Source organism: Gracilinanus agilis, chromosome 4 (genome assembly GCF_016433145.1).
Source record: "Gracilinanus agilis isolate LMUSP501 chromosome 4, AgileGrace, whole genome shotgun sequence".
In the NCBI taxonomy this organism is placed as follows: domain Eukaryota; kingdom Metazoa; phylum Chordata; class Mammalia; order Didelphimorphia; family Didelphidae; genus Gracilinanus; species Gracilinanus agilis.
In genome coordinates this window covers 385,801,798-385,821,521 of record NC_058133.1, presented here as the reverse complement: position 1 = coordinate 385,821,521, position 19,724 = coordinate 385,801,798, and the positions used below count along the sequence as shown (strand labels likewise).

Genomic DNA, 19,724 nt, shown 5'->3' with positions numbered 1-19,724 from the left:
AGAGAGAGAGAGAGAGAGAGAGAGAGAGAGAGAGAGAGAGAGAGAGAGAGAGAGAGAGAGAGAGAGAGAGATTATGATAGCTGCAATATGTAGAAAAAGCCTAGGTTTGAAGTCCTGCTTCTGGTACAATCTGGGTGATCCTGGGTAAATCACTTAACCTCTGAGGGCCTCAAAGAGCCAAGCTGTTTTGGTAGATGCAGTTTCCTCATGAGGAGTTCCCTAATGAATGGCATCACAGGTCTGGTCCAAAAGAAGAAATTAAAATAAAAAAATTGTTACTGAAACATTTTGAGGATAGCAAGTTCCAGGATTGTTTTTTATGCTTGTGATCATTAGTTCTGTTTAATTTTTTTCCTTTTTCTGAGAACTGTATTAAAAACAGACATAGGGTAAAATCTATTCAAGTAGACCTTTTTCATTCTTTTAAATTTCCAAAGATTTAGGCAAACTAACAACATACATTAAGCACCAAAGACTATGTCTCCCAGGACTCTCTCTGCTATAACTTCCCCTGACACCTCCCACTTCCTTTGGGGGAGAGTGTCAGGGAAAGTATAAAAGAGAAAGTTTGGTGCCTTTTCGGGGTCTGACCCTGGAGGTGGGCTAGCTCTCTCCACCCTGTAAGCATCGTTCTCTACCCTGAGACCCTGATCTCTCTCTTGGCACCCTTTTCCCTTTCCTCCTACCTCCTAGTTTTCCCTAAACCTTTCCCTTTCTAATTAAAATAAAACGTAGCTATTGAAACCCTAAAGTTGCTCTCTGATCATTCGTTAGGGGCTAGGATCAATTTCTCCTGCCAGGGCTGGGACCACTACCTTCCTTTCTCTTCCTCTCCCTTCCTCTCTCCTTTCTCCCATCCATCCTACCTTCCTACTCCCATCCCTTCACTTTCACCCACACAGATAGAAGAGAGATAGTTGAGTCTAAACCTTCAAGGAACTCAAGATGACATAGCCAAAGTCTCTGCATAAAATATTTGTCTGGGGCAGCTAAATAGTTGAGTGGATAGAGTACCAGGCCTCTAGTTGGGAGATCCTAGGTTCAAATGTGGCCTTAGATATTTCCCAATTGTGTGACCCTGAGCAGGTTAATCCCAATTGCCTAGTCCTTACCACTCTTCAGCCTTGGAACTGATACATATATCAATTCTAAGACAGAAGGGAAGGGTTTTTTTAAAAAAATATTTATGTCTAGATCTTAAGCTAGCAATGGTAGTTGGAAGAAACTGATCATAAGATTTAGAACTAAAGGGATGTTAAAGATCTTACAGTCTAACCCCAACATCATCTAAAAAAAGAAATTTGAGGCCTATAAAAATTAAATGACTTGGCCCAGGTCTGGGGAGTAAATATACGTTTAGATCTGATTTCAAAGCCAGTGCTTTTTTCCCCCACTACATCAGTATGTTTTTAGATAGAGGTTCTGACTACCACTGAGCCAGGAGTCATTCTGAATGAATAGCTAGTTCTGAATGAGTGGATCATCTACAGTTATGAAAGGGAATTAAATAAATCAACCTGTGCAATCCAAAATTTTTATTTCTTTTAGTACCTATTAGGAGAAAAAAATACCCATGCCAATCCATAAAGGATAAACAAAGATAAATAATACATAATCCATCATCCCAAGGAGAATGTCTGCCTCTTTTTCTAGCTTAAGCAGTTCTTTTTTTGAAATGCTTTCTATCCTTCCTTCTCCTATTTTCAGTTGCTTTGATTCCTATTCTTTTTGCAAAATGCAGCTCACTTGTCATCTGCTCCATGAAGCTAGCCTTAGTTTCTCTCCTCTTCCATTCTCCTTACTCTCTGTAGGGAGTAAGTTCTCCCTTCTCTAAACTCTCTGAGAAATCTGCTCTTCTCTGTTGGCACTGATCATCATCATCGACTTTGTATTACAGTCATTCATATACATGTCATGTCACCTTGTTAGACTGGAAACTTGACGGCAATGACTAATTCTTTGTATTCAAAGTATAATCTAGGAAATTTAATAATATATATGGAATGAGAGATATATTAAGGGGTAAGCCTTTGCTGACTTGCCCAGTTTCTATGTATTGATGCTATTAATTATTTGTCTATTTCTTGAATTCTCTAATTTCAACATATTTGATTTCTAGTTTCTTGCTGTACATTTAGTCTAACTACAGAGCTGCTGGTGTGAAGTTTGCCTATTTTGAAATAAGACCTCAGGAAAGTCACTTCATCTTTACTTTTGTTTTTGTTTATTTGATAAATATTCAGACTAACCTGATTTTGTCCCCCTGGGCTATCAGAGGAAATGATACAGATGCTTTTTCCAACAGGATAAAAATGAACTAGAGAAATCTTTTGAGGAAATTAACAATGGGAATACACAAGGCCTACTCATTCATCCAGAGGTCAGGAAAACATCTCTCATGGACTGGCTCGCCAATTGTAATAAGGGAACTAGGCTAGTTGTACTAAGGGCCTAAAGCAAGTAGGGTAATAAGGGGATTAAGGCAGTCATTCCTTATACCTCCTACCACCTCAACTTAATACCTCCATCATTGTATCCTCCTTTCCCACTTTCTGACTTAGAGATCTACAAACCCCTATCCATGGTGTCTTATTCCCTATTACAACTACCTTATCACCCTACTTGCCTTAATCCCCTTATTACCCTACTTGCTTTAGGCCCTTAGTACAACTAGCCTAGTTCCCTTATTACAACCAGTTTATTACCCTACTAGTTTTATTCCCTTATTACACAAGAAAGGAGTTATTCATTAATTTAGATTAGAGTGAGAGAGAATGATTCTTTTTGTTTACTCAGTCTTGCTCACATTCAGCAGAGTCCTTCCTGAATGAAGCCAGTTTTCTATTCCATGTGCTTTCATGCCTCTCAGATATCAAATAGTAAATTTAGTAGCAAAGCTTCTAAATGCCTAATAGACAAGAATGGATGGACAATTTTGTATCTCAAAAGATAAAACTTCTGTAAGAGGTGAAATTAAGTTTTTAAGAACTCAATAAAAGTAGTTAAACATATGCACTGTTTTAAGCAATCTAATGTTAAGGAAGAAATTTAATTTGACAAAATTAAGAGCTATTTTGCTATTGTTACCCTCTTGCTCTTTCCACGTGAATGGAATGTTCTCTCCCATCATGGAAAGGGATCAGCTCAGGCTTGACCACGATCTTGCGCATGGTCCTCACCCCAGTGGAGAGATGCACTTCCAGGCGTCCTTTGTTCAGGAATATGGCATAATAGGCCTGTAGTGGGGATAGATGGTTGATGAGTTGAGATCATATGGCAATCAGAAATAGCTGCAGATATGTGCAGAGAAGTCTACAAATGCAGAGGCTCCAGGATATTCTCTCTCAAGGAAGAAGGTCGATACTAAAGTGGTCTTACAAAACAAGATAGGCATTTGATTCATATACCTATCATTTTTACCTCCTACACAAAGCCAAAAAAAGGCAATGTGGAAAAGTAGAATAATGCTCAAGATTCAGAGCCCTGAAAAATTAGGGTGGATGTAATAACAATAACAATAATGTACATAATATAATAATACATGTGATAATATATTAACCCAGAGATCCCTCTCTTATTGTCCCAGAGACACCAGCCATAGGTGAAAATCCACGAAGTAGTGGTGTTATATTTATTATATATATATTTCAAGGCTTTATAACCCCTTCCCACTCTTCTCCTATAAACCTTTTTTCCACAATCTTATTATTAACCTTTCCACCACTCTTATAAACACAGAGCCAATCAGCGCCCAGGATACAGAATAGAGCGCTGCAGTTGGTTGCCTTTCATTCCATCAGTCAGTAGTGTGCTGTGTACAATCTCACGTTGGCAAACTTGTATAAGTGGTACCTGTAGTGGTATACTGCATTTCCATTGATACAGTACATTATTCATCTGCAAAATCCCACAATATGGTGAAAACTCCGGGATACAGAATTAGATTTTTTTTTTAACAATCTGTGATACAGTGAAGCCTCAATAAGTAAACCTCAATATAGTGAGGGAAGACAGTACATAGTATAATAAAGTAATAATGGTATATTAATATATAATAATGTAAAGACATGTAATAATAATAGCTAACATTAATATATTGCATCAAGAGTTATGAAGTCTTTTACATCTTATTTGATCTTTATAATAGTTCTATGAAGTAGATACTATTAGTATTTAACAGATGAAGAAACTGAGGCTGAGAGAGATTAAATGACTTGCCAAGGATCACACAGCTAGCAAGTATCTGAGGCAAAACTTAAACTCAGATATTCCTGATTCCAAGTCTAGCACTCTATCCATTATGCCACCCAACTGCCATGTTGAAGACAAGGGCTGTTTTTGAGGGAGAAAAGGGCCTTGTATCACAACTCTCTAAGTGAAAGGAACTTCAGAGCTATATGGGCCAATCCCTCATTTCACAGATGCTGCTGCTGAGGCCCACGAAAGTGAAGTGACTTGCTTATTGTCATATATTAGGAGTCAGAGCTGAGACTGGAAGCCTCAGGACATCTTTCTTTAAATCCAATGGTCCTTCTACTGTAAAATCCTGCTGCTACATGTACTAGGCTAGTGAATACCTTCCCACTCTTAAAGCTGAACAGGAAACCCAAGGTGTAAATAAAAGTCTCAGCTTTCATATCCACATGTGGAAATAATGTTATAGAATGGATAGCAGAAAGGCTCCAGCTAGCTTTTTAAGACTGAGTCAAGCTCTCCAGCTCATGGCATTTTGAGCAGTATAAAGGAAAGGTATGCTATACTAGCTGGTTGAAAAGATTCTTATCACAAATGTGTAACTTTTTTTCCACAGTCAGAAGGGAGGAAAACAATTTTTCATCCAAAAAATGTGCCTGCTTTCTTCTTGCCATGGTTACTAAGGCAACCAGTATGGTTTTGGTATCTGGTTACAGACCCCAGGCAGCTTGGATTCAGTCCTGTTTCTTAAAGCTGATGTCAGGTATTGCTCCATTACTCCTGAAGCACACATGTGAGGCTATGCAATGTTCTCTTCGTTCCCTAAGCGTTCTCTTCAGAGGTGAGGAATCAGACGCATGTATTCACAATAGCCTCAATCATCCCCTTTCTGGCTCAGTGGGAAATGGCTGTGTTGAACACAGAATATTCTGAAGATTTGAGCTTCTGCTCATGGCATAATGAGGAAAGGCTTCATACTGTTAAGTACGTAGTAGTCATTTAAGTAATGTTTTGTCTGATTGATTAAAAAACAACAACAAAACCCTTCTAAACCTGCTTATCTCAAGCTAACAAATTCTGCCAAGTAACTGAACATGCTCAAGGCTCAGCTATATCTTCGTGAAATTTGCTGGCAATGCCATGAATATGATGGACAAGAACATATATTTTGAAAATAGGCCAATTTAAAAAGCACAGATCTTGTGACTAACAGAACTTGACTATTATAAATTCACTTTTTCAACCTAAGAGCAGTTTTTGAGACGACTATGTTCTAGCAGTGAATTCTATTTTTAAAATGTAGAAATAATTGGATCCCTCTAAAGTTAGGACTAATTTTCTAGTGGGCTGTAGTAGATTGTTTATAGAAAATTTTTAGTATGAGGGAAAAATCTATTTTCTAAGCAGAGCTTAAATGCTGTTGATTTGAACTGATTTGGTTAGCACTGAGTAATAGGAATTTAGAGCTGGCACTCAGACAAATCATCTATTAATGATAAGGAAAATTATTATCTTATTATGGAAACCCATTCTAGAAAGCTATATATAGTCTCTGAATATCACTTCATTGACAGATACTACTGTTATTATTATTATTGTTGTTGTTGTTGTTGTTGTTGTTGTTATTGAGAAGCAGTATGACATAATGGATAGAGTTCTGACTTCTTAGTTGAGATGACCTGGTTTCAAGTCTTACTTCTAAAATTTACTTTCTATATAAACTTCATATCCCATGGACCCCAGACATTCTAAAAAGGATAGGTTGCAAAGCAGTTGCTGATACATATTGACAGAAGGAATTTTCTCATTGGAAGTTTCCTTTACTGGAAAAGTCATGGATTCAGTACAAAATTTTAAAGAATCCCAATGCATTATGAAAACTAATTTCTGTGTTGCCTTGCTAAAATTGAAGGGAGGTTTGTAATGGAAAATAAAATATCTATGAATTGAGGAGGGAAGTATTGCCTCATTGTCACTTTGGTGTGAACACCTAAATATGAATAGAAATAGAATTGCCCAAGACCAAGTCCATAAAACAGAGATCTGGCGAAAGATATTGGTGGCTTTATAGCACTTTGTAGACTTAAGAAACTGCCCTAATTAATAAGGCTACATGTCCCTTGGCTATAGGTTTCATAAAGATTTGGTTTTCCAATGTTAAGCCTCTTTTTCATCAGCAGAGTTAGCTTTGCATTAGAATCAGATAGACCAGTGGGAATAGGATTACTACAATCTCCACAATTTCCTGGGATTAGACTGTATATTTTTTGTGGGCACATACAAGTCATATGTATCTTTGGGTGTAAACAAAACAAATTCCTGTTTCTTGCTCCTTGATTAGCTATGCAGAACAATCATAATGGAGAATCATATGTAAATGAGAGATGAAATTATAAAGGAACACTAGGGTTAGGCATGAATATTGGCAAAGGCAGTTTAGTTGACATAGGGGATCTAGAGTAAGGAAGATATGAGTATAAATGCAGCTTCAGACACTTGTGGGACTTTAAACATGTCACTTAACTACTTCTAGCCTCAGTTTTTTCCTCTCTAAAATAGGGATAATAATAGCACCTACTTCCCAGACTAGTGAGAGAATCACATGAGATAATATTTGCAAAGCACTTTGCAAACCTAATAGCACTGTATAAATGTTTGCTATTATTATGATGAAATCAGCACGATTTCAGGTAAGAAGAGAAATGGCTGTTGCCACCAACTAGCAAAGGAAAACTATAAAATGTTCCTTCTTTAACAGGTATAAAAATAAAATAAGAGCAAACCATAAACTCCAAATGTCTTGCTCATTTCCTCCTTAAAAAAGAGATGACCAAGAATATGCAGGCACAGACATGATTTACTCTGTCTCTTTGTACCTGTCCAGTCTGTCTGCGTTTTCTCCTTGGTGAGGTGTTAGGTCCATCACTTCCCAGTAGAATAATCCCAGACTCATTTTTGGTGCTGAAGGAAAGGTTGATTTCTGTGCCAACATCAAATGGTACTGGTGAAAGCTCTACAAATCCAGGCTTGGGAAAACTAACAATGTATACATTCTGTGTAGAGAAAGAGAGAAATAAGAATGAGAAATGGGAATATAAATTAATTCTGCTGTCCAGTCTCTCCCATGTTCAAATCCACTAAAAAAAATCTGACCTTTATTAAACATCTACTATGTGCCAAGCAAAATGCAAGGCACTGGACAAATCATTTAACTGGACATCAATCATTTAACAACATTTGTTAAAATCCTACTATGTTTCAGGTGCTGGACTAAGTGGACAAACACTGTGAAAGACAAATGTAAAACCATTGCTTCCCTCGTGGAATTTACAATCCACCATGTACATAGGTAGGTATATAAAAGATTTGTACAAAGTAGACACATACAATATAATCTTAGAGGGGAAAGAACAAGCAATTACTGTAATTAAGAAATATAAGGATCTAGGCAGGTAGGTGGCTCAGTGGCTAGAGAGCCAGCCCTGAAGTTAGGAGGGCCTGGGTTCAAATCTGGCCTCAGACACTTTCCAGCTGTACGACCCTGAGCAAGTTACTTAACCCCAGTTGTCTAGCCTTTACCACTCTTCTGCACTGGAAACAATACATGGTATCAGTTTTAAGACTTAAAGTAAGGCTTTTTTTTTTTAAGTACAAGACTCACAAAAAGCAAGTGGACCACCACTACTTGTTAAATAAGTGAATGCTTGAATAATACTTAAAAATACTTTTTCAGATTAATTTTGTCCCAGATGGACAGTTTTATCTTAAATCAGAATTGTGAATAGTGAGTTTTTATTCTATAGTTTTCCTATCAACTTATAAAAGATGATCCCATTTTGGGCTTTCAAGGTTTGTTACATCTGACTTGAAAAGGCTGAAAATTAATCATTCTCCTTCATTTCATCAACTGATTAATAATGTTTTACTGATGAATCAAACACATAAATAAAGCATAAATATGGATAGCTTGTTCACTATTACTGGCCTGTTACTGCAATCAAGACAGGCAGATATTACTAATATATGATGTACATTTTGTCACAAGCTAACAAATCAATTACCTTTACATGATTTAATAAATTATCAAGGCCAGTTTGATTCTCTTTGGAAGTTAAAATACACACACACACACACACACACACACACACACACACACACACACACACACACACACTATGCTTAGGGATCAGCTGTCAAAGACTCAAGCTTTTCTGGACAAAAAAAGTAAGAGCGTCTTAGAAGGCAGGCTGTCCTTACAGTATTTCTGGTCTAGCTAAGACATTTAAATGACAAATATTAGCAGAAGGAATAATCTCCTGAGCTTTTTATTACAATTTTCAAATCAAGAAGCTTGGACAGTTCAGATAAAAATACTATATGGTCAATTGTTCCTTTTTTATTATTTATCTACACTGAATCTCTGCTTCATCCACCAGTTGCAAAATAATTCCTGTTTACTGAAAAGTGACTTTACAGAATGATCATTTCAAGCACACAGGGTATTCATTTTATAGCCAATTTTTCATCCCCATGTATCTCTTCTGAATGTGAATGAGAGCTGGGCTTTGGAAGATTAAAGTTCTCAGTAAAACTTTCTTTAAGGGGCTCAGCTCCATTCCTTTAAGATTAAATTCCATCTACATTTCCCTTTTTCTTATCCCCAGGCTTCCCAGGGTGCATCTAGAATCACTGTGGCAGAACTGGTCCCATTCTATGATTTGGAGTTCCAATTTGCGACTATAAATCAATTCAGTTGTATGAACAGTAGAAGCCCTGAGGTACCAGTAAGAGTCTGAGAGACAGAATTTTAAGAGCTAGAGGGGCCTGTATGGTTTCTTCTCTTGTGGCAGTTTTCATTTAATATTGAAATTGTGCAGTCAGATTGGTAGATTCATCTCTATTTCCCTCTTAAATTTGAGTTCTAATTTGGCACATAGAATTTCATCTTCCCAATGTTCCTTTTGGAACTATATCTCTCATAAGTCTATGCAGACCTCGAGCAGCTTTCGTTTGAGTGGAAGATAGGTATCTTACAATAGGATGAGACATGTGCTAGAGGCTGGACAGCAGAGCCAGTGATGGCAGATATGCATAGCAGAACCCTAGAAACCCAAAAATGGTTGCTTGGGATTGACAGTGGTAGAATGGACATAGAGTTCCTAAAGAGAGAAGCCACATGACTCCAGAGTTAACTTTTGGGCATGTTTATGTTTTCTAGAATGATAAACATTTTGATTGAAGGAAGCCAAATAAAATATTATTTCATTTTGGGGGTACTAAAATCTTTTATTTGTACTTAAAACATAATTTTAAAGCAAATGAATAATTTTGGAAGTTCCATGATGCTCTAAGTAATTGATTAAGTTGGTTATTATTTGCATAGTCTATTTTTTCACTCTCATATGTGCAAACCCTGAGTAAATAATTCATATTTTTGAAAGCCACACACAAGACAGTCAGGTGGAACTGTGGGATATAAAGGTGCTAGTTTCTTTATTTTTCTCCAAGGTTTCCAGGAAGAGCTGATTAACTGTGATATGAGTGGATAAATAATGGACAACAGCAGTTAAGGGGTTCCTTCAAGTTTTTAATGTTCCTTTATAGAATACTAGAGTTGAAAAACGAATTCTAGAGATCTTTAGGACAGCTCCATTTGTTAGGAAATGCTTCCTTACACTTAAGTCAAATCTGCTTCCCTCCATCTTCTACCCACCTTACCTACTTCTATGACCAGGCAGAATAAATCTAAATCCCTCTTCCACATAGCAGTCAAATATTTGGAACTATTGACCTTCCAGAATATAGTGATACTTCTTTTTAAAGATAAATATCCCTTCTTTCTTTAACTGTTTTTATAAGCTGTGTTTTCCAGTCTCTTCACCATACTGATTTCCTGCCTTTGAGTCTACCAGAATCTTTCCCAAAATGAGGGATCTAGAACTGAACAAAATGTTTCATACGTGGTCTGAGAAGGATGAAGTATTACTCTGGCATGCTATGCCTTTTTCCTTTTTGAGTGCCTTGTTTTATTTTAAAGTGATAATGAATTGAGTTTGCCCTTTACTAAAATCACTCAGTCTCTTTCATTGTTCTTTAGATGTGCTACCACCATTCTGTAATTGCCTGGTTGCTCTTTGGAATCCAAGTACAGCACATTTCATTTTTTCTTTTTCAATTTCATCTTAATAGATTTGGCCTATTGTTATAATCTGTCAATATATCTTTGAGGATCTAGATTTTCTTATCCAAAAAGAAAGTATAAAATTAGATCTCTCCTTAAAGGTCCCCACTATAACAAAAAGCTACCCCCTTTTAACATTGTGGGATGCAAAGAGGACTGAGGTTTGGAGCATCTGTGCTTTAAGGTAACTTTGATTTATATGAAAAGAACACTGGATCCAAGCTATAGACAAACTGCTGGATGTGAATAATTATTTTGTGAACTATCATTTCACCAACTCAGTTTGGCAATGGAAATTCATGGGACAAAAAAAACCCCACTTCACAGTTCATGTATAGTGATACTATAGTTTACATTATGTGGAGGTTGAATCTGTCTGAGGGCATTTATTTAAACAATAGCATGTTCTATCCAGGTATGAGATATATATGGTAAGAATATGTTTTGGAGGCAAATGAGCATTGACAAACCTCAAGTGAACATCCTTTAGTCACGCCAACATAATCAGGGCTACTAAGTATATTATATGGTGTTCGTGAAATTTCAATATCTTTGAGACATCCAGAATATTTCTTCAAGTTTACTTCAGGCCTATCAAAATAAAATAAAAAACAATGTCAGTTTAGCAGCTAACTGAATGATTCTTGTGGCTACAGAGCAAGCTATATGAAGCAAAAAAAGCATAGCTGCAGACATACATGTAAAGGCATGTGCACACATGTACAGAGCGCACTTTGCTTTTCAGAATTTACTTAATTTGTCAAGCAAATATGCATGTGACCAACCAACCTGAAAAGTCTATGAACAAATTTCTGCAATATACAACCACCAATTAGGCATGTTCTAAGGTCCTACTCTGTGTTCAGCTTTTTACTATGAAACAAGTAGTTTTTTTTTTCCTCCAAGCAACATAGAACTTTGAAGATTGAATAAACCCAATGGTAAAAAAAAAAATCCTGTAAAGAAATATTTGCTAAAAGATTCAGTCCTTTAATTTTGGAATCTTCAATTAAAAATGAAATATCTTTCTCCTTCATATCTTTTTTTTCCTAATCAAAGAACAGAATAAAATTAGATCTCTCTTTAAAGCTTCCAATTCTAACAAAAGCTAGTACATTTATTCACCCTTGATGGTATTTTTTGAAGAGGTTTGCAGGTTAACTCCAACGTCCTTAGTCTAGATTAAAGCAGCAACACATTCCAAGAAGAAACGACATTTCATATTTTCACTTATTAAAAGCTGAAAAAAGATTTACTATGTTAGACATAAAGTGATTCCTTCCTTCGTTCCTTCCTTTCCTTTCTTCCTTGCTTCCTTCCTTCCTTCTTTATTTCCAGCAGCTTGTTCCTTACTCTTTTAAATGTAACAATTTTGTACACTGACTTTAAAACTAGTAAGTCATTTATCTATCCCTGAAGTTACTCCAGTGGATCTTAACTGTCTCTAGTCAAAATGAGTACTTAATAAGTGTTTATGAGTTGTTTGTTAGCATTTGAAAGAACTATCTGATGAGTATCAACAAATGGTAGTACATAAAGGTTATGGCTAATAATTCTATTTGTTACCAATAGTTAGCTAGCTGGTATATACCCAGCCTGAGCATCTAGAGCAGTGAGTTCCAAAGTGGGCGCTACCACCCCCTGGTGGGTGCTGCAGCAATCGAGGAGTGCGGTGATGGCCACAGGTGCATTTATTAGTTGCTATTAAAATTTTTTTAAATTTAATTTCCAGGGGTCTAAGTAATATTTTTTCTGGAAAGAGGGTGGTAGGCCAAAAAAGTTTGGGAACCACTGATCTAGAGAATCAAAGAAGCTGAGAAAGGAAGGAACCCATAGAGATTGATTGTTTCAACCTTCTTTCTCACGTTACTGATGGGGAAGCTGAGGCCCACAAAGACTGTAACTTGGATGGGTCACATAATGGCAAAGCTAAGATTAAAGCCCATATCTCTTAATTCAAGTTCACTGTTCTTTCCATTACCCATATTGTCACAAAGAGATATGACTTGTCTTTGGTTCAGTGATAAAACACCTCAGGTCATGAGTGATAGGAAGAGAACAAACTAGAAGCTGGCATAGTCATACTGGGTGTCAGATATTTGTTTTAGCCTTGGTTTCTCTTCTTGGATTTGATTGGTTATTTCTGGTAATGTTTTCCTGATCTTAAGAACCTTTCTGTAAACTTACTGAGATCTTAGAAAGGAAACACTGAATTTTCTGGGGATAATTTCTTTTCTGTTGAGCCCTTAAAATAACTTAAATGTTTTTTTGGAACCAAAGGAAGCTTATGTATCTCTTTAGCTTGGCGTATTCACTTCCATAATGGGAAGGAGAGATTGACTCATCAAATCCTTAGAGCCTATGTGAACTAATTAACCCTCTTTTCCAAATAAGTATCATTGATTCTTTTATGGAAATGTAAGTAACAGTTTAAAAACATAATCGTTCAGTTGGCTCCATAAGGTGGAAAGCATAGAAGATAAGTCCTTATGTAATGAAAGGGAGAAAGATAGAAGGAAATCTTGCTCCCTCTACACCACTCATAAAGAGAAATCTCCGATTTTTGCTCTACTCAAGGACATCATTCAAGGACACAATTACAAAGCTACACAAGTTCATTCCAGAACATTTTCCTTAGCATATGTTTCTACTGAAAACCAGCCTTTGCATTTCAGCAAGCACAGCACCCTCCAGCAATTTAGCCAGTTGTCACATTACAGGATAAAACACCTGGTTCCCTCAAATTCCCTACATTTCTTTCTATTGTACTTTCATTTTTGGATCTCCGTTCCTTTTATTCTTTTTCTAGATGAATATATTCTTCATAGAGAATTTAATTCTCCATCTCTTGCCCAGAAATTTGGCAGTCGGTCTACTGATTTGGGGCCAAAATGCCAAATTTTAGTTCTAACCAGACTGACTGAGACTCTCAGATCCTTTTGGGCTTGACCTGCCACTAGAGAAACCTGCACAGTAATTCTTGGCTAGAAATAAGAAATATTGGCTCTGAAAAGTTTGGAGACCTTACCTCAGCTTTCTTTGTTGGAAACTACATTATACTGAGAAAACATCTGTTACTGTAGTTTTAACTACAGTCTATACACATATTCCTTTCAGCCAGCTCCAAAGCCAATTCCAAATAAACACAGCGATACATCAACAGCTGTGCAGAGAACCTTTGGAGGGCTGTGAGGATTGTGCATACCTGTGGGTCTGCAAAAAGCAACATGGCAATGCTAAGCACTAGGGAGAGCAGGTTGGGCTATTTAGCAGAGAGCATGGTTCTTGGAGATCAAGGTCATGGGTTTGAACCATTTGTAGGTCAGGTCGCTTTACTCTGGTTCATGGTCATAGATTTTATCTCTGAGCCTAGATAGGTACCTTCAAAGGGTATGAGATTGGTCATGAAATAGACTTGGCAAGGAAGAGTGGGTGGATGAGTCTGTCCATTGCCATTCTCAGAAAACCATTGGAAAGCGCATGCCCTACAAATGGTATCTTTGTAAAGGAAAGAGCATGAAAAGGGTTTCAAGAAGAACCACTTGTTTGTAAAATATACCCAGTAATAGCTGGCAACAGCGTTGATATGCTTTCTGCACTGCTGTTTTCTCTAAAAAGCTGTACTTACTCAACCCATGCACTGAAGGAGGCATGCATAAATGTAATTTTTACCTGGCTTTCATACTAGGATAAGGGAAAAAAAGAAAGAGAACATTTACTCATAAATGCATTCCATTTAGGGGATAAGAAAACAGTTTTATCAAGCTCTGAATACTGAATGAATTGGCTACCAATTAACAAGGAAAAATAACACAAAACCTGCCAGTGAGCATATATGTAAAGATGCCCTTTCCCTATCATAACCTATAAGTAAATTGTTGGAATGATATTATTTTTCCCCACTCCGAAAATTTCTGCCTTAATTTGGTCATTTATTATTCTAATCAGCAGTTCTTACCTTCTCTCTCTCTCTTTCTCTCTGTGTGTGTGTGTGTGTGTTTGTGTGTGACTAGCTTGCTGGACTCCTTTGTTAATTTGGTGAATAATAACAACAAACATTTAAATAAATAGCCATTAAGGTTTTCACACTGTTTAATTATTATCTCATTTCTTTTTCACAACCCGGTGTGAGAAGTGCTATGATAATCCCTACTTTACAGATGAGGGAACTAAATGTGAGAGAGGTCATATAACCTACTAAGGACATATAGACAGCCAGTGTCTGAGAAAGGAAAAGGAAATCAGGTCTTCCTGACTTCAAGTTTAGCAATTTCTCCACTGAGCCAGCACCTACTGGTGCACCTTAGTGAGCTATGGAATCCTTTTCAAAACCTTGCTTGAAAATGCACAAAATAAAATATATAGAACTGCTTCTAAGGGAAATCAGTTATATTGAAATATAAATATATATATGTGAATATATATATTTCTAAAGTTCTCAATCCTAGATTAAGAACCCTTGTCCTAAAGAGTGGTTGCAAATCTTTCTCTTTTCTTAACAATTTATGGAGATCTTGTAAATGTTAACTTTTCAAGATTCTGAGGTAATCAATATTATACAAATATTTTGTGCCCTACCACATGTATCTTGCACCACTATATCACATCGTTGGGATCATGACGGTAGTCAAATTATGTGTCTCTAAGTTCTTGACTCTTTTTTGAAATAATGTGAAAAGGAACAAACCCAGAATTATAAAATGCTATACTATAAACACGGTAATTTTAAAACTGGAACATATACATTAAGCATATAGTTAATAAAGTCAACATAATAGACCTATTCTTTTAGCTTCTCAAGTTTTTCCTTAGACTTAAGTTTCTGCATGGTCACTTTGGGGTTGTGAAAAACTGTATGTCATCACTATGTGTAAATGAAATGAGTTCAGATGAAGAAGTCTATTCTAGTTACATTTCATTCATTCGTATTGTTGCTAGTATTGTTATTTAGCTGTTTCAGCTGTGTTTGACTCTTGGTGGCCCTAATTGGAGTTTTCTTGGCAAAGGTACCAGCGTGATTTGCCAATTTCTTCTCCAGCTCATTTGATAGGTGAGAAAACTGAGGCAAATTGGGTTAAGTGACTTGTGTAGGGAGACCCAGATGGTAAGTTTCTGAGGCTGGATTTGAACTCATGACGATGAATTGAGACCAGTGCTCTATTCACTGTGCAGCCACCTATTCATAACAGAATGTAGCAAGAGAACTTGTGGCATATGATTTCAAATTCTTGAAGAAATGATATTGGGATTTCCCTAGTAGTAGAAAATTATAGTTACTTGACAAATTCACTAAATATTTAAATATGTTTGAATTCCAATTACTTTTCTTGTGAGACATTTTAAAAATTCATCCTAACATTTGCTAGTTAACTAGGATCCCAATACAGTACATTATAGTTATTATACCTCTCTATACTTAGTCATGGTAAAATACTGGTACTCAAGGTCACTGCCAATTCCCATAGTGTAAAATAGTCATAGCAATAGAATGAACAACTTAGAAGTAGGGTGTGTGTGTGTGTGTGTGTGTGTGTGTGTGTGTGTGTGTGTGTGTGTGTGAGAGAGACTCAAATTTCATGCTGACTTATATCAGTGGTTCCCAAACTTTTTTGGCCTACTGACCCCTTTCCAGAAAAAATATTACTTAGCCCCTTGGAAATTAATTTTTTTTAAATTTTAATAGCAATTAATAGGAAAGATGAATGCACCTGTGGCCATCACTGCCTTCCTGGATCGCTGTAGCACCCACAAGGGGGCAGTGGTGCCCACTTTGGGAATCACTGATTTATATAGTCTTGAAATTATCACCACCTCCATAGCTCTTAACTATATTCTGCAGGACTCTCACTTCTGTCCTTGTCTTAATTGCCACCAAAAAAAAAAAATCTTAAAATCGCTCTGGCATTAAATGTGACCTTTTATCATAGAGAGTTGGAGAGAGGGCTGTAGCACCCATGACAAAGACTGTGATAGGGAATATTCCTATTAAAGAGACCATTTAATTTCATTCTATTCCTCTCCAATCATTTCAAAGTATTTTATGAGTACCAATAGCCTTTTACAATTTCCCCTCTTACAATATTCTTGAGGAATATTGCAAATACATTGAACTACATAAGAAATATATTTCATAATTTTTCTGGGTCATGAAATGTATATTAAACAAAAGCATTTTCAGCTAAAAATAGCTTCCTAGTTTCTCAGTGAACATACATATACAAAACAAAAGCAAAATTATTGACATGAAGACAAGAAAAATCAGAATGGCATGAGAGGAACTAATAAGAGAACTCCAATGCACCATTATGATGCTATTGAGCATCAGAAATATATACTGTACCCATAGAAAGCTGAATAATTTTTCAGAACATTGAGCAATTTCTAGTCACTGTGCTATCATCATCAGTGAATGTGAAAAGAGAATAACTGCAATGATAATGACCTAAATTTTAATCAAGTGTCCAATTCTTTTCATCAGGTGAATTTAGGCAAACAAGTCAACAAAAATATCAAATGTATCCAGCGGCTTCTGAGGCCTCACATTGGATTAGCATGCATGATGGTTTCTGATTATCCCCTTCAAAAATCCAGAGATGAGATGTCCCTAAGTCAGTAACTGATAAATACTGTAATTAAAATGCAAAGTCCTATTAGATTTAAAAGCCACCTATGAAAACTCATCCTTAGCTTTGAACTTGAACAAAAGAATACTGGGTTGTACTTTTGAGCAGCATTACCTCAGGTTTCTCAGGGTTGGCAAACCACCAAAATATATCTTGTCATCTGCTTTCAAGTCAAGGCCAAAATTATTTCCTGAAGATGTTGTTGCTATGTTCTCCTCCTGGTTAGTCTCTATGTCTACAATAGAGACATTGGCTAGAAGAGATGAAAAAAATATTAAAAGCTTAAATCACAAACATGAATAATATCCCATTTCCCCTGTACTACCTCTAAGGAAAATCACTTTGATACTCAAATTGTATAATAGCACTTTTCTCAGTCTTCTATAATATCACAGCCATTTGCCAAACTTTTAACAGTATTCTACAAGAAGAGGCAAAGTGTGGTCTCATGGTTCGAGGGCCAGCCTGCAAGTCAGGAATCTTTGGATTCAATCTGTACCTCTGACACAAATGAGCTAAGGGACCATGGACCAATAAATCGCTTTACCTGTCAAACTTTAAGGCAAGTCCTTAAGATTATGCATTGCATATCAATCTGTATGAGTGAGGGGAATTTCATGGAATCATAGGTTTTAAACTGATAGAGACCTCTGAGGTTTTGGGATACAACCTCTTCATTTTGCATATGAAGAAACTGAGGCTCAGAGTTTAAGTAGATTTCTCAGGTTCACCCAGCTAAAAAGTGTCTAAGGCAGGATTTCAATTCAGAACTTGTACCTGGCTCCCATAAGAGGCAGATAGGTGGTGCAGTGGATAAAGTGCCAGGCCTGGAGTCAGAAAACTTGAGTTCAAATCTGGCCTTAGACATTTACCAGCTGTGTGATCTTGGGTAAGTGACAACCTGTTTGCCTCAGTTTCCTCATGTGTAAAATGAGCTGGAGAAAGAAATGGCAAACCACTCCAGTATTTTTGCCAAAAACCCCCAAGAGATAAAAAGAGTTGGACATGATTAAGAACAATAAAACAATCCTGACAACAATAAATTTCCACATGGGAATTTCCTGAATTAGCAAAAGCATAGATCCAGTCAGTCTCTCCCTCTTTGGAAAAATATGAACAAAATCTCCCACAAATGGCCTTATTTAATGTCTCATCTTTGTGTGGCAGTGATGTTGGTTCTTGAAGGCTATATGTGGCAGGGGATCACAAGCACTGACATGTCTTACAAAGCTATAAGGACCACACTAAAGCATATAAGCCTGTTATATGACATCTAGCTTAGCAAAATGCTAAGAATGGGTCATTGCTGGAGGAATGCCTCCTTAAGGAAGTCTTTCTTGGCATGTAGGAATTCACAGAAGAGTGGTATTAAGGCCTAGAGGGCTTGCTTTCTGCATTGGTGGGGAGAGGAGCTATTTTGATCAAATTAGGGATTCTCAAAATATTTCAATACAATCAAAAATATAAGCATAAATGCATCAGACCTCCACACCATTACTGATGGGGGAGGATAAGAAGCACATTTTCCCAGGAAACTGCTTATAAGAAAAATGAACAAATCAAAGAGGGGATTGTGATGATGATGATGACATTGATGGGAGAAATCATTTATGTAGTGTTTTACAGCTTACACAGCTTTTTTAAAATACATTATGTCATTAGAGATTTTTCATTTGGAGATCAAAGAGTTATGGGCTATAACCTAGTTTGTGATTTATGTATGAAATATAATAAATATGTGATCTTTTAAGGAGTTTTCTTCAACCTAGATTCAACAAGACATTTCTTGAATTTCCCAGAAAAATCTGAAGTATAAACTTACATTCTATTACAGGCAGCCTCTGACTTCCAGTCATATTTAAAATGATCATTCAAGAATGGGAGTTGGACACAAAATACCCCACTCCCTCCCTCTTCCTTTCCTATTTCCATTCTCTTATGCCTGAGGCAATCCTAAACTTCTGCCTTGTTCCTATTTCTCATATGGTCCAGGGGTACCTGAGTCTAAGATAACAGGACTGTCAGTGATGAGGAAAAGGAAGATGGATGACACCAAGTTCTTCTTGGCTCAAACTACTGCCTCTCTTTCTACCCTTAGGAAAGTATCCTTATTCCTCAGTCCATTTCCTTACTGTTTCTACCACCTGAATCCTGTCATACTCTACATTTTCTCAGAGAGTTGAAGAAAATTAATATTGAATTATTTGTAATTATTATTACTAATTAGTTATTAGTAATATTTCTATATGAAATCGTTCCCCCTTCAGCCTCCCAAGGTCAGGCTGAAACAGTCTGATTTCAAGCTAGGGTTACTCCACCTCCCTATGCCCCAGGATACTGGCTGGGAAATTTTGTCTCTTGTTAAGATCTTAAAAGGATTAAAAGGTTTAAAGGTAGGGCTGATCAGCCATGGTGAATTCTGATCCATTTGAAAGTATGCTTCCAAACCCCACTTTGCTGGGGTATGCTGAGTCTTGCTGATCTAGGCTAACATCAATCTCCCCTGTGATGAAGGAATAAGGGAGGAGTTTAGATCTTGAAATCAACTTCCTCTTTTTAAATATCTACCAGTGGGGACTGCCAAGGGAGGTTCAAGGGATGAACTGTCTGGCCAATCAGAAAAAAGGACACATTTCTCTTTAAAAGGAGAGAATCAAGACTCACTCAGGCTCTTTTCAATTAGGAGACTAGTGAAATATCTATTTTTTGTTAATGGGATTGTACAC

At 36.7% G+C, this 19,724-nt stretch overlaps 1 protein-coding gene across 1 annotated transcript in view; it reads right to left on the bottom strand.

Annotated features, from left to right (window-relative positions):
• Nucleotides 1-19,724, bottom strand: part of LAMA2 (laminin subunit alpha 2) — a 625,852-nt gene that overhangs the window by 42,144 nt on the left and 563,984 nt on the right. Inside the window, 5 exon segments of the mRNA XM_044676961.1 lie at nucleotides 3,088-3,236; nucleotides 7,071-7,247; nucleotides 10,846-10,966; nucleotides 14,048-14,059; nucleotides 17,113-17,251. Of these exon segments, the coding sequence (XP_044532896.1) occupies nucleotides 3,088-3,236; nucleotides 7,071-7,247; nucleotides 10,846-10,966; nucleotides 14,048-14,059; nucleotides 17,113-17,251 (598 nt within the window).